Genomic DNA, 17,221 nt, shown 5'->3' with positions numbered 1-17,221 from the left:
AAATTATACTCATCCATCTTAGATGATTTCTGTGACAGTGACAGTGAGAGTGAGGAAAGGCCCATCAGAAGCAAGTTGCACCTTCATAATACTAAATTTCAATAAAATGAGATCCGTCGGCAAGAACATACGAAAAAAGCGTGTCATTCATGGTGAAGTGCATGCTTGGCTTGAGCTATATCTGAACCATCACTTTTTTTTTGGTGAAAAAAAAATTCATCATTTAGTGAAATAAAACTAACTAAATTTGACAATTTTCAAAAATACTTTATAACTGCATATTTGTCTTCAAAGGGAAACAAATTGACAGCCATGGTTTACCCTTCACAGCGGTTGAAAATAATGCACATGACTATGATCTAACGTGTTAGTATATACTACAGTTAGGCGTGTGGCTCCATCTGATTTAGTAGGAAGGTGCCTTCATTCTTCTTGTGCACCTCAACCTTGAACTTCTCTTCGCTGCTTCCCCTCTTCACCTTGAGAAGCATGTTAAATTTTGCATAATCATCCCCTACCTGTCCACAATTACAAAGAGTTATTAACTCTTGGGTGTATGGGCAGGGGAGGAATGAAGAAGAATGTTCATATGGTACACATCAATCACCATTAACCATGATTCTCCCAATGTAAATTCCTACATAAATTATGAGAAAGAGACCGGCTAGAGTCGGTCCAGAAACTAAATTTACATGCAAGAACTTCTGGTTCGCTTGAAAATGTAATTAAAATATAATATAATGGCAATGCCAAAACTATACCAAAAAACAGAAGTTTTCCATTCCCCATTCAACTAGAATGCCTTTGATTCGTCAAAGGACAGAATGGAATCCCATTTCAGCTTTGAGGATTACATTACACTTGCAAGACAAACCAACCAAGCCTTGCTGATCACAAACAGCTCTCTTTTTTATTCGTAGTGGGTAGTCCAACAAATGATTCAAAACAGTTTGGTTTCATTCTACTTGTGCAATAAAATTTTTTTCAAATGAATTCGATACCACTTAGAATCCCAAAACCACCATCACGGAATCTTTCATATCAGGTTCTAATTTCTAATGTAAGTGAAAAACAAAGAAACAAAAAGGATACCTCAGCCTTAGCATGAACAATCTCTTGAAGTTCACAAGGAACAATGAGTTGGACCTCTGCTGAATGGTCTTCACAGCATGATTGGCAGCATCTTGCACTGCAGGATCATGTGCTGGCACTTCTTTCCATCCAGAACCAGGGCCATCTGATACATAACCAAGTCAGAATCCCGATCCTAACGCAGGAGGAATCTCAAAGCTAATAAACCTTTATGACCTTTCTTGACACCGACATCTGAGGAGGAAAGGAGGAAGCAACACCGGCGTCAACATCGCCGGCGTGCTTAAACTCTTGCAATTCTTTGAAATTAAGCCCAGGCTTCACCCAAACGTTAGCCTCATAAAGCTTCTTCTTTCCAGCCTCGATCGCTTCAATAGTAAGGTGATGCAGAGTCCCAGCCACTACTTGCTCCTTCGCCTTCACGACTTTGGCAAGTTCCAGCACGGCATTCCACACATGAATTTCAAACACAGCCAGAATTCAACAATCAAACCGTGAAAATAGAAAAACGTAAAACAGAGAAAAGAATTAGTTACCTCTTTCTTGTTGTGTTCGTCGACGGCGAAGCGACCTAGGGCGTTGATCTCGACGCTGTTGGCGGCACATTGGGAATCGCGAACTCCTCCAAGAGTGGCCATTTCTTCTCTTGCGGAGGAAGGAGAACGATGAGAAAAAGTGGAGAAGAGAGTATTTTGAAGAGGCGAGGGATTTCATAAACTTATAGATTTCTGGTCGATTGCATGGATGCCTGAGATTTCGACGCGTGTAAGCACGTGGTCATCTGCGGCCTCCAATTGCGTAACCTTTAATGTGTATAATTTTCTATTTTTTTACTTTTACTTGCTGATCCGGTTCTGCATTTTGCTCCTATTTAAATTTTAAGAAAGTGAATTAAAAAAATATTTGTTTTAATCTCTAACTAACACTATAAAATAATTCTATTTAAAAAAAAAACACTATAAAATAATTATAAGCTATTAAAACTATTAATAATTATTAAAAAGGTTATAATTCTTAATAATTATAACTTATTATTGTGGAATTAAAAAATACATATTATTTAGTAATAATTTATTTAATTATCTGTTTTAATAATTAAAATTTTAATATAACGTAAACGTTAAATATTAACATGCTAAAAATCATTTATCTCAAGTCCAGTAAATTGAAACTAAAATTTCTACATCCTGTTAGTTTAATTTTGTTTAATTTCTAGTAATCAATACGACTTGATTTAATTAAATTGAAGCTATGTAAAACTTTTTCAAAAATAATTTTAACAAAAATTAAATTCATTAATTTCTATCTAATTGGAAAACCATTTAATTAATTTAATTATAACCGAAATTAAACCAAATCTAATTTTAAGTTGGAAATAATTCCATTTTGAAAATTTATAAATCACATAAATTTGCAGGAAATTCTTTTTGGTTGTATAAAAAGGTTAGATCATTAAGAGTTAAAATAATCAAACCAAATCAAAGTTTGAACCGCTCAAATTTAATTTGTTAAAATTTTTCAAGATTGAGTCCAACTCATATTTTATGAGTTTCAAATTCAATCTGAATATTAAGAAATTCAAACTTGATTTATTTAGTAAAGAGTTTTTATTAAATTTAATATTGAATAATTGATAAATAATTTAATTTATTTATACGTATAATAAATTTTAATTTAAAATTAATAACTTTAAAATTAAATAATTTTAATTAAATAAGTATACATACAAATTAATTTATAAAATTATAAAAATAAACTCTTAAATCTTAATAATTTAGAAAATTTTAAATTTAATTTATAAAAATATATTCAGAGTTTAAATTTATTTATTTTATGATAATAATCCCAATTTTATGATAATAATCTCAATGAGACTATTTACGAGTCGTTTATGACCTCGAAAACGAGTCGAACTCATGAGTTTTAACGAGTCTGATATTATAGAGTTCAAACTTAACTTGTTTACTAATAGTTTAAAAATTAAGTTTAAATTTGACTCGTTTAGAAATCGAGTTAAATTTGATCGAACTTTTATCGAATCAAATTTCGGATAGTTCACGAACGATTTGATTTATTTACTCTTCTACACATCATGGAGAATTTATTCATAAATAAATAGTATAATATATTACATTGTTGCACATTATTCTGTAAGCATCAAGTTACAACATAAACTCCCTCTTGGAGAGAGAAAAAAGAAAGTTCATAGGAGAGAACAATTAGGGAAATGATAACAACAATAAGTAGCAGCTTCAAAGATGAAAGATGGGGAAGAAAACCGCTGCTCGGCAGCGAATGCAGGCTCGAGTGCTTCAAAACCAAACCAGGTTTATCATGGCATTAAGGACAGCGCTCTAGCCATCCTAAAAACATGAAGAGAAAAAGCATGACACCTAAAACACTCATGCTACCTCCTCCTCTTTGGCAGCTACTGCTACTGAGCAAAAAAGGAAAGGACTCCCCATCTATTCTGAAGAAGCGATTATTTTCGGTTTAAGTGGGTATACAACAACGAATTGATGAAGCAACAATTCAAAAAGCTCGTTCATGCATGGTAACCTTCTCACTTAATCTTCCTCTTGACTGTTTCTCCTCACAAACACCATCTCTGGACCGCTTGATTTCGGGTCATTTCCCAGTCTTGGTTGACGCCTCACCTGTCATTTTGTGTCAAAAAATGAACACTCATATTCCATAAATTATGTGGGGAGAAAAAAGAAAACTTCACTATCCTAAATTTGAAAACTTGCGAAGCAAGGTCGAGTAAGTCATGACTAAGCAGCACGACATTGTTATAAACACAATTGTTTCACGCGAACAAGTAAAGAAAGAAATGGTAACTTATCCAACAAACCTCATAGCGTTCGAGCAATGAAGCAAACAAAGTGGCAACCCCGCGGATTACAAATTTCTCACCCACGCACGCACGGATACCAGAACCAAAGGAAAGAAATGCTGCATTGTCATTTGGATCTTTCAAAATGAATGAGCTCCGAGTTGGGTCAACGGACCCTTCAGCAACCTCTGAGAAGATTATATTATTTTCATAGATTGGTTAGTTATTAAGCTTTTTGAGGAATGTTATGTTGAGCTTAACAATGCATGTAATGGATGAACATTCCAGAACTTGTTAGAAGCTCTAATACGTTGACTCTTCATTTTGTGACCGTGTCAATACGATACTTCATGGGACACAACATGGAATATGTGTACAACACATATTGGTGCACTGAAACACTTGAATGATTTATTCATGCACCGAGACACTTGAGTAATATATTCACACATAGTTAATAAAGTATTCTTTTTCCTTAAGATGAAGAGCATGTTTTTAGATAAAAAATAGTTATTTGGTTGTATTTTGAATGATTTAGTAGCATTTGATCATCTATTTACACTATAATTATTACTATATAATTTTATACTTCTTTCTTGTGGTCTATTTTATATAACATAATGTATCCAAACACCCATGTCTAAACTTAAATCCATATCCCTGTATTTTGTATTTAGAAAGCTGACAAGTCAGAGACAGAGATATGCACTCATTTCATTTCTGACACATGTATCCAAGTCCAAGTAGCATAGGTTACAAGAAATACTGGATGTGGGGGTGACCTAAAATGAACAGTACCATAAATGGTGTAAATAAAATGTGATGCAAACAAATGTTATCGGTAAATACCCACATTAAACGATAAAGAAGACAATTAAATAGATAATTAACTAAGATGTAATAAATTATGTATCGTAGGCAATTCACATGAGTATATGATTTGTGATGAAAGCAAACTGGAAAGAGGAAAGAGTAGAACCTGCAAATGAAATATTCTGCTCTGAATCAGTCGCCTTTCCAATTTTTGACAAAAACCGATATGGATTAAATTTGCTAGCATCACTCCCCCAACTAGTTTCATCCATCTGCAGCAAATGCACTGGTACAACCAGTACTGCTCCAGCTGGTATAGTTACACCATTTTTGAGTCTCAAATCTTGCATTGTAAGGAGAAAGAGAAAGAATCAGTCACAATGAAAAGAAAAAAAAAAAAAAAAAACTAGAATTAGCAATTATGAAAAGATGCAGTAACATGATCAAAGCTGATTGATAAAGCTAAGCTGGTCTTTTCAAGAGGAGAAAAAAAATCTCGTAACATAAATCTAAAGTGCAATCTTGGTTGCACTCATTGGCAACAAATAATAATAAAATTCACAGATGGCAAAGTGAAGTGATATAGAACAACTGGCTATTTTCCATTTGCTCTCAAGTCTCACCTGACATAAATGATACTAAAAAACATGCAATAAGCTAAAGGGACTATAACCACTAGTCAACATTTGGTTACATAGAGCCCTTCGACACCATCATTCCTTCTACCCTCACCCATCATGTGCATGTGCATGAACATGAACACACCTTTGAAGACAAATTTCCCAAAATTCACAAAGATATAGGTTATAGAGCAGCTCACTATGATATTGCTCCCAAGGTACACAACTGATGATAATGAAAAAAGGGTAATATACTGCTATGCCAACTCCTCTAAGTAAACTATTCTGCAAGGCGAACATTATGGATTTCAGTACAGGAAAAAGAAAAATCTGCCAAGCCAAATTAGCCCTTGGCATATAAAGGCCTCTGACTTACCATCTTTCAAAGAACATCTTTGCAGCAAAGGTCCTGGTGACAGAAGGCGAGCTGATTCATAAATAGTTGCCAAAAGCAAGACCATCTTATCAACATTTTGAGCATCTTCTGACAATCCATGCCTAACCATAATAATTTCTGAGTATATCTGCAGACATTTGAATATTAATTTACAAGTAAATTACAATGTAGACCTTCAATCCCTTTCCTAATACCAAAAAAGAAAAATAAAACATAATCATAACTCCAACTCACTGCCTATTGTGTCAGTGTTCACAAATTATGCAATTTCATCAAAATATAAAGAAAATCAACATGCACTCTCTCAATGATTAATTTAAAACAGAACTTCACATTTTAATAAGTTGCATATACTGTTAAATTTTGAAGAAGACTATAGAAAGAACAGTTGAAACATTAAGTTCTCAAAAGCATTATAACCTACCAGCAAAGCATATAACAGATGTCCACAATAAATGGCAGGAATTTTGCAACAAATACAGCATGGAAAAGAGATTAAGGGCAACATTCACACAGCTCCCTCAGTCTCATGAGAAAGGAAAAAAAAAAAACAGGTTTCAAAGTTCTCAGCATTACATCTGCATGACCATCACAGCTAAAGGAAAACCTACCTTATCCTGGATCTCTGGAGTCGTGACAAGCCTCTCCAAGATGGAAGACACCAAACCTGCAGTGGCAATGCATCCATGAAACATCATACCCATAATATTCCCACATGGATCTTCCTTTGAATTAAGATGGCCATCAAGCCTCCTTGAGAATTTATCTTGCAACACTACACCAGATGAGGGTATGCCAGATGCAGTTTTCATCCCGTATTTGACAGTTTCAAACTTTGAGTTTTGATCCACATGATGAAAAAGTTTGCAGTTTTTTCTGCATTGTTGAACCATATCCTGAGTTAAATATTTCAAATTTGTACATAAAGATTGGTACCTCCAAAATCCCTGTTTCCAGAAGGGAGTAACTCTATATGAGGCCCAAAAGGAGGCATCTTTAGCAATCATCATTAAAAGATCCTCGTAGAAATTTGCCTTAGACCATGCCAAGAATGCTTCTCCAAAGAGTGTTGTCCCCAAAATGGTAAAAGCCATATGTTGAGAAACAATTTTACAATCAACACCTCCTTCGCTCATGATCTCATCTATTCTTTCCATGATAGAATCTATGACAGATTTAGGAAATATATCTGCTCTACCAAGCAACTTTTCATTCAACTGCAATGCCAATGACTCTCTCCTTTTTTCTGCCTGCATATGAAAAGGTACATGTGGGCACATTGCACAACATAAATATACACAGATTGTCATAGTTAAACTAAACAAATGGAAAAGAAGGCTGAATTGTTCATACCTTCCAATATCATCAATAAAGAATCCGAAAGGGGTAGAATCTAAATCAGATTTTTACAACAGACAATAGGTCTTTTCTTGGCTACTTCAAATATAAATTCAGAAGGATCTAATACTGAATTACTTTTTTGAAAACTAGATAGATTGATGGTGAAGCCTAAGAAATAGTCCCAAGGGATTCAATTCAATTGAAAACTTATATTGGTTAACCTTAGATCCGATATTAAGGGATGTGTCCTAGAAAACTTATCTGACTGACAAGAGAGAAACATCCCAACATTCTCACTTGTGACCAAGCTGATTTAGATTTCTTCGAAGGTATGTGTTATAATCTAGGAAATCCTTATGTAGCTTCTGAAGTGAGGAAGGTTGCATCTGATTAAATCCTCAAGTCATCTACCTTCTAACCACAAGAAAGAAAACCTGGCTAATAGAACAGAGCTACTTTACTGCTTTCAGAGGACATCATGAAGCCATATTATCAAGCTTAACTGTGTACATTCAAGTTTCCACTTTTGTGCTCTTTCTTGTCAATGAGTTCTCCACTATTTCACTATCATAAGTGCCATTCAACTTACCATGTCTCAAGAAGAGAAGTAATAATAGCAAAATATTAAGAAATTCTATCGTAGGAAATCTCAATTATAACACAAATGAAACTCTCAAATTAAACAAGTAAATTAGATCCAAAAGAATAATATTGATCCGACCAAATTCATTGATATGTTGTGATAAATTTACCAAATAACAAAAGGCAACATGTGTGATTCATATATGATGGAAATTTGATAGCAGAAGCCGCAGGAAGAAGGGGGACAGAAGGAAAATTTGGTACCTGTTCATAGGAGCAGAAGAAAAGGCTTGATTGGCCAAAGGCTAAACGAAAAGCCTTCCCAGTAATAGGCAATTTGTCCTCAGCCTTCAAAAGCATCTCTTTGATAAGTTCTGGGTCCTTTATGGATACCAGAAGCTGAGTAGGCCCCAACCACAATTTGAAAACTGATCCATATTTATTGTGCAGCTCCGACAACAGGTCTGAGAGCCAAGAAGATGAGTGAAATGACAATGTTTTCATTCAGTTAATAACCGAAACTAAACGCGCGCCCAAAGCATTAAAAAGCTAGTTAACTCCCAAAACAAAAAGGATCTACAAACATAATTAGATTCTATACAGTGTAATTGACCTTTTTCTTTTTCATTTTCTCTATCAATATTTTAACGTTCTAATTTCCAACTTTGAATCCTAAACAAAAGACATAAATTCACTTCAGTTTCCCTGAAGTCAAATCAATTACAAAAGTATCTAAACATTAATTAACTTACTCCTCTTTCACTTCCTTTTCTCTCAACTATCAACTAATTTTCCAACTTCAAATTCTAATGAATTTACAACCTATCCTTCGCTTTCCCAGCAAACAAACATAAAATAAAACCAAAATCAAGTGCATCGATCACCGATCACTCACCGATGAAATTCCCGCGGGAACCAAAGTGATTATGCCCGAAGAAGGAAGAACAAGGAGGCCCGGCGATTCTCCTCGCTTTAGACCATAAACTAAACAACTTGAAAAGCTTCTCGAGCAAGAGAGCAGTGATGGTAACAAGAGAAATCCAGAGGAAAGCATTGAATTGCCGCGTCGCATAGTCTTTTAGTAATCGAAAACCTTCCTCAGAATTGCAAGTTCCATAATACTCGAATAGCAGATGTTTCATTTTCTTCCCAGAAAGAGAGAGAGATTTCGAGGCTTTGACTTTAGGGACTGTAGATTGCATACCATTACAGACGTTTCGTTTCATCTGTTCCGTCTTTTTCAATAATTTTTAAATAATAATATTTTTTTTTTTGAAATGAAATTTTTAAATAATAATTTTTTTTTTGAAATAGGGGTTGGGGGAATCAAACCTTTAGACCTTTCAAGGCTACAGGATGCACTTTCCACCAGGCTAAGTCTTGGAGTTCTTTTAAATAATAATTAAATTCAATATTTATATAATATAGTATTTATTTTACAAAAATTAAATTAAACAAATGGAGATTGGTATTGTGAATGTGCTAACTTGACGGCTAATTTGTTTGCTTGGTAAAGTGTTTTACAAAAATTAAATTAAACAAATGGAGATTGGTATTGTGAATGTGCTAACTTGACGGCTAATTTGTTTGCTTGGTAAAGTGATCTCTACAACTTAAAGGAGGCGCCGCCATCCTTTTGTTTGAACTCAAATCTATCTAGTTTAGTTTAAGGTTAAGATTAGAGTAATCGATGCAGTTTTCATACTAGTTTGTTAAAAGTATCAAATAATTATTGTTGGATTAAAATTGATAGACCTACAAAACGGCTAATGTATAGGAATAAAATCAATATTTTTTTTATCAATATATAAGAAGAATGAGTTAAATAATAAAAATTTTCATTATATATTTTACCACTTTATCTAAAAATTTTATCTAAAAGATTTGAAGGATGATATGCATAATGTAGATAATTATTGATGCTCTTTCAAATAAAATGTTATCTTTATAGAGTCAAACTGCCCTCATATTTTTCAAAATCTTTATTGTGTAGCTATTTTTGGAAATTTGATTTTTTTTTTTTGTTTTTGCTTAATTTTTGAGTGGATATAAAGAATAATTATCAAAAATCAACTAATTTTTTATATATTTTTTTAAATTTTAGAGAAAGATTTTTTTTCTCGGAGAGCTTTTTTAGGAGTATCATTTATATCTCTTGCCGTTCATCGGTTCTCTCTGTCCCGTCTAGTTAAGGGAACATTTTGTGTTTTTTTGTTGTTTTTCTTGCTTTTTCTCTGAGTTGTTTGAAGCAGATATGTGGTTTTAAAAAGATTGTTTTTTTTATTTTCTTTTCCTTTTTCTTTTGTTATATTTTCTGGTTTGCTCTCTAGTACTCTCTTGCATGCAAGTTGGGATTTCACGTACCGATGCTAAAATATTGTCGAGTCAGTCCAGTGAAAGAGTTTGGTGGTGATGCATGGAGCACGATAGCATGACTCAGTAAGCATGAATAGTCACGAAGAAGGCACTTCCACCATCTTGGCTGAAGTTGTTTGATTTGTGCGATCTCTTTAGCTTGAGCGATAATAGGTTGAAAGAATTTTTCCTTTAATATGGAACTGGTGGTTACGTATTTTTTTTAGCTTTGGCTCTCCTTTCTGGAAGTTTTGGTTTATTTTATTCATGATCTCTCGCTCCTTGTGCTTCAGTGGGTGTTTTACGGCTGATATGGCTATTGTAGCAGGAGCTTACCTCTTTGGCTTCTTTTCTTCGGCAAACAGAAAGGAGCGACAGTATCTTTTTCCTCCATTGAGTTCTTGTTACTGGTCTTTTTGGATCGAGTTTTTAGGACTACTTGTTTTTGGACTTGTGTGTTTTATTTGTTTTTAATCTCTTGGGCCTAAGAGTTTGTAACTTGTGTTTGTAGGTTGTAGGTCTTTTATGTATTATTCTGTAACAAATCAATTATATTAATGAATCAACATTTTTAGTAAAAAATTTGTATGAAGTTGGTGCAATTGGTAAAAGTTGATGGATAATTTTCATGCTAATTCTTTGCCAGGAAGAACAATTTGGTGCTGAGCAATTGGCGCTTTATGAATCTAGACCAACAGTAGAGAAGCCACTGGGTGAAAGCACCAGTGCTAACCCCTCTGCTGGAACACTGTGGCAAACAACAAAGCTACAAGTCGAATGGGCAGGAGTTTTGCTAGAACGGCCCAGTTTGGCCCAATTGCCTGAGAATTTTGTATACATCACATTTAACACAATATAGAACTAGAGGTCTTAGTGAAAAGGCCAATAATTGCGTAAATTTTTAAGCAAAAGGAAGACAAGTGAGTCACTATCACCATAAAATTGAGTTTTGATACTGGTGGGATCATTGTGGTTGTGGGAAGAGAAAACAGAGATGTAAGAAAAATAATTTACTAGAGAAACATTAGTGTGCTTGGTCAGATTCATGATCTCAATTCACCATTCGCCACTTATATTCCCCTCTCACATTATTAAGAGATAAGAGCAAATTATTGGTAATCCAACACAATAAGCAATCCAAGAATATCAATATTCTAATGAACATGTTATGTCTCAAATTTTTCATGGCTTTTCTCTTGTCGTAGCCTGGTTAAAGATATTGATACCAATATGATGTCCATGAATCTTTAGGTTGAGAACAAGAAAATAAGATTCCCTGGGCAGATGAAGGTCCAGAAAGAATAAAAGAAATTTTTGTAGTGGAAGAAGCAAAAGACCATTTTATTTAATTAGTGTGATTAGTGGAGAATTAAGAATGCATGGAAGGTTTGTAGGGCAAATGAATGCATGGGGTAGTGCCTGTAGAGAAGGGAAGTGAAGATGATGAGAATGAAAGCAATAAAGAAATAAGAATGGTGTAAACGTAGATTTTGCAGAGTGTATTGTCTCCCATTGAGTTACAGTAGATATATATGTGGAGAATCGTTGTCACATACTTATATACGTCATTAATGATTCTGTTTCAAGTGGGCTTAATTATATGCTTTTGTTTTATTGTTGCATGAAAATGACCACCATTATGTTTCCTAATCCAAACTTATTTCATATTATTATAATTAATCTTCCAACGCCACCATTTTTAGTAATACTAATTATAATAATTCGATTTAAATTAATTTAAATAATTTTTTTATTTGACTTAAAATAATTAATTTCTGGAAGTGGGACGTGATATAAAAAAAAAAATAATTAAAGTAGTATCAAAATATTAAGGAATAAAATCACAAGTAGAGACTTGATGTATTTGCAGGCAATGTAAGAATCTGTGGATTTGTATGACATTACATGTATTTGAGAATATTGAATCAAAATGCACAAAGAATAAATATAAATTTTAGCTTTTTTTTTTTTTTTATTCACTTTATTTTGGTCGGATAAATTCCTATATACACTGATAAGCACTAATCACAGTGACCCGTGCATATCTTCTCAAAGAGAGATTCTCAACCATCACATAAAAGATTCTGTAATTTTTTTATTATTATTTAAATTAGTAGAAAAAAAAAAGCACTTATTACTATATCAACAAAAGAAAATAAACAAAACTAACATAATTCATAAAGTAAAATTATGTGAAATACTTATAAATTTTGTTTATTAAAGAAATTTATTATGATGATCTTAATGGATTTTAATTAATTCAGTGATATTAGAGATGTCTTTAAAGTTAGATTTTTTTTATAAATGTTTTATTTTTAATTATAATTTTTTTAATTGGAATTTGAACTCGAATTTAAGCTTACCACTTTTTTATTTATTTAAATAATTCCCATGATATGAATCTCTAAAATCTTGAACTATAAGATATATGAGCATCACTAGATTTTCTATGGAAAAATTTTAATTGAAAATTTGATTTAGATGAAATTATTTTTAAATAAAAAAGGGAACGAGAAATCATTAGAATAAAGTAGCTAGGTTAATGAAATTAAATTCATTTTTCTCTTAATTTTATGATTATTTATAATTTTATCTATCTTTCATCTTTCCCCTCTCTTTGTTTTTCTTTCTTGCTGTATCTCTCATATGGAAGAATGGAGAGATGAAAACAAATAAATAAATTATCTAAGAATTAAATCTTAAAATACTAATGACAAAATAAATGAAAAAAAAATAGAAATAAGTAGAATTAAGAAATTAAACTAGTCGCTTAATTAATATCAAAATCTAAAGACCAAATGCTAAATTTTCTTAAAAAGAGAGAGGAGTTTTGATGAGCAAGTTCCAAAACAAGTGGAAGGAGTTATTGAACTATTCCATCAAGCTTTTCCATGGAATAGGAATCACTAGTGATTTACTTGTCAGCAGCCACCCAAGAGTCCCAAAACAAATGCTCTAATTAATACTAGGAAATTGTAGAAAAACAACAAAAGAAAACAAACAAAGCTGAGATCATAGTATTTAGATTTAAGATTTTCTATAGTATTTTATTCTGATTATATAAATAATTTTTTTTATAAAAAAGAGCTCTTTATACTCCCAACACAATTGTATCTCATATTGTACGAATATATGTATTTTAATATTAGTTCTCTCTTTAGAAAAAAATTATTTAATTTACATAATTTTATAATATAAAATAATAATAAAACTCTATATATTTAAATTACTCCGGAGAGGAAGCATCAGATGCAAAGACAGTACAAGTGCAAAATCAATCGCCAAGATTCTCAGAATATTAGCCGCCTAGGAGGATTCAACAAGCTCAACACACATGAAATTGTCAACCCATGCACTAGCATCTTTAGTGGAATCTGAATCAGACGTCAGCAATTCTGCCACGTGTATACATCATACATTTATATACTATATTTAAAATACATTCCAAGAGTTTTTATGCAAATGAAAATTCTTGGCTGCTCTCTTTAATTCCATCACTACTTGTCCTTGGAACATTGATCATCATACATATAACACAGCCCAAAGAGGAAAAATTAAAAAAAGGCTCCCTATTTATATTACTTCTTTTTTTTTTTAATAGAAGAAGATAATAACAAAATGGGGGAGGGAGATTTAAAAGACAAAAAAAAAAAAAAAAAAAAAAAAAAAGAGCCTAATCCCATTAGTTAAAATCTTCTCCTGCTTAGGCTTTGGGTTCTTGGCTGGCCTTAATTGGAAGCTCTGGCATGGGCATAGGCATGCTAATGACCATTGCAGACACTGTGTTGTTGGCTTCTGCTTTTTGTAACTCAACTTCATTAGCTTCAATATCTGCTATTATTGCTATTGAATTTCCATTTCCTTGAACTCCCTTGACTGGATCAGGTATCTCCTCATCAGAGTCCTCCATCTTCTCCTTGTGTTTCCCCCACAGGACTGAGTAAAGCCCTATTACTATCAAGACTGAACCAACCACACTGCACCCACAAGTGAATAAGCACCATTTTAGCAGCACAATTAAAGTAACCAAACAGTGGTTTAATGAATGAGACCTCCTGTAATATTGCAGACTCCATAGAGAATAATCAGATTGGTGTATATATCTATATATATAGAATCTGTACTTGTTGTGAGATGCTATTGGGACTGAGTAACAAAAATGATACTATTCTACCTCAGATAAGGATGCTATAGTACTAAGGAATAATAATGTGAAAGTAATGGATTGAAGAAGAAAATTACCCTCCAAGGTATATCTTTTCTGCCAAGATAAAGGAACCCATAATGGCTACGATGATCATCATCAAGGGGCTAAAAGCAGTGGCAAAAACTGGACCTTTTTTCTTTATCACCAATCCTTGGACATAGTATGAAATGCTTGATGTAACAATTCCCTGCTCATTAAAAGAACAAAACTTTATTTACTACCCGAAAAAAAAAAAAGGAAAAAGGAAAAACTTGGGGAGGGAAAGAGAAAGAGAGAAAGGGAGAGTTACAGCGTAGGCAGCAGCAAGGAGGTTCATGTCCCAGCCAATTCTCCACACGGAAGATTTGTGTTCCATCACAAAGGTGACAGCAATAGCTTGAAGGGTGCCGATAAAGCATATCATCGATGTTAGAGAGAGCTGATGCTTCTTGTACGTCTCCAAAGCTTTGGTCTATCATGTTACATGCAAAATTTAATATCATTATTTATTTATTTATTTTCCTTCTCTATATAAATAAAGAAGAAACAAAAAAAAAGGTTGATAAAATTACTTGCAAAACAAACAAGGAAGCCCAAGCAAGCGTGGCAATGATAAGGAGGATGGAGCCCTTGAACCAGTCCTTGTCAGTGGTCCCAGTAGTATCAGTCACATAGGATTTACGAGGATGGACATGCTTAGACCAAAACATCTCCAATATAGGACCCTTGTATAAGGTCATTAGCATTGCTCCTGCTACTGTTACCGCAGTCCCCACCATTTTTGCTTGGCATCTCACCTTCTTTAAGTCTAGTTTCTCCATCCTGCACGTACCACAATTCAAAAAAAATCTTTTTAATTGGCTTAATGTGTCTAAACAAGAGAAGCCACTAAATAGTTTCTTGGGTTTTATGTCCTTAATTGATTAAGATAGTTAATTACCTGAATATGACTGCCATTACAAATGTCATGGCAGGAAGCATGTTGCTCATTGCACAGGAGAAAGTTGGAGATGTAAATTTGAGCCCAGCATAGTAGAAGTTCTGGTCTATCACAGGTCTATATCAAATGAAACAAATCAATTAACTTGGTTAATTGTTTTCTTTTTTTCAGTTTTAAGGTTAAGTATCTATACATAATTAATGAACGAGAAATGTTTGAAAAGGACACCAACCCAAGAAGGGCAAGGACAAATAGTTGCAGGAAAATTGGAAAGGTAATCCTCGGCTGTCCTCTCCTGGAATGTTAGAACAGAAATATGAGTATTTAAGGATGAAAATTTGAAACACTAAATCAGATTAAAACCATGTTTGAGTTGAGATTTAAACCTCTCAAAAATGAAAGCGAAGGGAGCGATGACGGCAGTGGCAAAAGCATGACGATAAACCACTAGAACATAGTGGCTCATGCCTCGATTGAGTGAGACTTTGGTAATAATATTCATGCCTGCATAGCCAAATTGTAAAGAGATCATGGCAAAGTAAGGTTTAGAAGTCTCAAGGAACTTGAGGCAGCAACCCAGTTGGTTCTTCATTTTCTCAGGACAAAAATGGAATCTGTTTGGATCTTTCTTTCTTTCACTAGGGAAAGTTGAAGGACGTCAGGAAAGTAAAAGAAAATGGACGATAAATGGGAAGAGAGGGACGAATACCCAAAAGAAGGATTTGTGTGTTTCTCCCTAGGGAAGAATTTGACAATGGTCTGCATATTTATACTGGTCTGGAGAGAATTAGAAGCATTTGATATATTATTTAATTAAAAAAAAGGGAGACTTGGAAAAGAATAAAGAGAAGTAAATCCAATTATCCATCCATTTTGTTAAATAAACAGTATGGAAATAGAGAGAGAGAGGTGGTGTACACGTTGTATCAGAGTAGTAGTGAGTGTCCGAGTCATGTTTCATAGATGGGAGTGATGCAAGCGTCATAGATTTGTTTTTATTAAAATTGAGAATATATATATATATAAAAAAAAAAAAAACAGAAGAAGAAAAAGCAGATATACTAGGTAGGGCACTAGCCTAAATTCCCATTCACAGCCATGCAGATTCCCATGACGTATACATTGCCTTTTCACATTAATTACAACCGTTTGATGAATTGATATTCTTAATATTCAGCATGAAAGATTCAGTTCTTATATATAAATAAAAAAAACAGGTGAATAAGTTGATTAAACCAAAGAATCTGATTATTCATTTCACACCCATGGATATCTAAATTATGATCTTGGTTAATTAATTAAACCAACCTCTAATTAAGTTCCTGCATCAACAATCATAAGACTTAATAATAAAATGATGATATGCCTGAATAATTATGTGGCCAATAATATTAGGGGGATAACTTCCAAACCACTTAATAAAGACACCATATATTCCCAAGAATCTCAACTAAGAAATTACTAATACAAAAATAAAAAAGGAAGAAAGAGTTGGGCTTTACTTTGGCAACATCTAATTTATAATTTGTGATGAATAAGAATAATGGAAGGGAATGCATATATTCTGGCGGCAGCTGCATGCAGCCCCCTTTTCCACAAGCCTTCTACTGTACAATTATCAAGGTTTCCCTCTCATCTTATTGTTCTTCCATTTATTTTATTTGGTTTGGTTTAGCAAGTCTGCTTAAATTCTGTTCCTCAATTATTCTGAAGATTGTTTAGTGTTTTAATTCGATGAAAATAATTGTATTTAAAAAATTTAGATATTCAATTATGAAAATATTTAGGTCTATTGAAAAAAAAATTTTTAATGTTTATAAATAATTTTAATTTTAAAATTTTGGACAATAAAGATAATTTTTTATATTTATTTTAATTTTAATCATCTGTTTTAATCAATTTTGATAAAAAAGTTTTAGTTGATGTGTTATGCCACATAAAATTATTTATTGGATAAAAAAATGAAAAGGTTTATATTAATTTATATTTATATTTAAAATTTTAAATTTTATATAATAAAATTAAATATTTCTCGATTTGTCACGATTATAATTAAAAA

The 17,221-nt window shown here is 32.9% G+C and overlaps 2 protein-coding genes and 1 pseudogene across 2 annotated transcripts; all 3 read right to left on the bottom strand.

Annotated features, from left to right (window-relative positions):
• Positions 1 to 246: 246 nt before the first annotated feature.
• On the bottom strand, positions 247 to 1,791 carry LOC110626988 (annotated as a pseudogene).
• Positions 1,792 to 3,182: 1,391 nt separating this feature from the next.
• Positions 3,183 to 8,918, bottom strand: LOC110626893 (11-oxo-beta-amyrin 30-oxidase). Its single transcript, XM_021773061.2, has 7 exons — positions 8,577 to 8,918; positions 7,946 to 8,145; positions 6,370 to 7,008; positions 5,738 to 5,885; positions 4,908 to 5,084; positions 3,947 to 4,116; positions 3,183 to 3,749 (listed from the first exon to the last, which is right to left on the bottom strand). Exons 1-7 carry the CDS (start codon positions 8,905 to 8,907, stop codon positions 3,660 to 3,662), a joined length of 1,755 nt encoding a protein of 584 aa, XP_021628753.2. The 5' UTR covers positions 8,908 to 8,918; the 3' UTR covers positions 3,183 to 3,659.
• A 4,569-nt stretch (positions 8,919 to 13,487) lies between these two features.
• LOC110626069 (WAT1-related protein At5g07050) lies at positions 13,488 to 15,924 on the bottom strand. Its single transcript, XM_021771806.2, has 7 exons — positions 15,549 to 15,924; positions 15,395 to 15,457; positions 15,163 to 15,279; positions 14,795 to 15,044; positions 14,533 to 14,694; positions 14,279 to 14,430; positions 13,488 to 14,013 (listed from the first exon to the last, which is right to left on the bottom strand). Exons 1-7 carry the CDS (start codon positions 15,752 to 15,754, stop codon positions 13,740 to 13,742), a joined length of 1,224 nt encoding a protein of 407 aa, XP_021627498.1. The 5' UTR covers positions 15,755 to 15,924; the 3' UTR covers positions 13,488 to 13,739.
• Between the last annotated feature and the right edge of the window lie 1,297 nt (positions 15,925 to 17,221).

The sequence above is a fragment of the Manihot esculenta genome, chromosome 11 (assembly GCF_001659605.2).
Source record: "Manihot esculenta cultivar AM560-2 chromosome 11, M.esculenta_v8, whole genome shotgun sequence".
Taxonomy (NCBI): Eukaryota; Viridiplantae; Streptophyta; class Magnoliopsida; order Malpighiales; family Euphorbiaceae; genus Manihot; species Manihot esculenta.
The sequence above is the reverse complement of the archived record's forward strand: the minus strand, read 5'-3'. Positions and strand labels throughout refer to the sequence as shown.

Excerpts from the sequence above, each read along its gene's own strand:
- LOC110626069 (XM_021771806.2), bottom strand. The coding sequence starts at position 15,754 with ATGAAGAACCAACTGGGTTGCTGCCTCAAGTTCCTTGAGACTTCTAAA. Across the intron at positions 14,695-14,794 it reads CTTCCTTGTTTGTTTTGCAA|ACCAAAGCTTTGGAGACGTA; the intron begins GTAATTTTATCA and ends GTAACATGATAG. Across the intron at positions 14,014-14,278 it reads GAAAAGATATACCTTGGAGG|TGTGGTTGGTTCAGTCTTGA; the intron begins GTAATTTTCTTC and ends TTGTGGGTGCAG.
- LOC110626893 (XM_021773061.2), bottom strand. The coding sequence starts at position 8,907 with ATGAAACGAAACGTCTGTAATGGTATGCAATCTACAGTCCCTAAAGTC. Across the intron at positions 8,146-8,576 it reads TTCCCGCGGGAATTTCATCG|ACCTGTTGTCGGAGCTGCAC; the intron begins GTGAGTGATCGG and ends CTTGGCTCTCAG. Across the intron at positions 4,117-4,907 it reads GCAGAATATTTCATTTGCAG|AGGTTGCTGAAGGGTCCGTT; the intron begins GTTCTACTCTTT and ends TAATCTTCTCAG.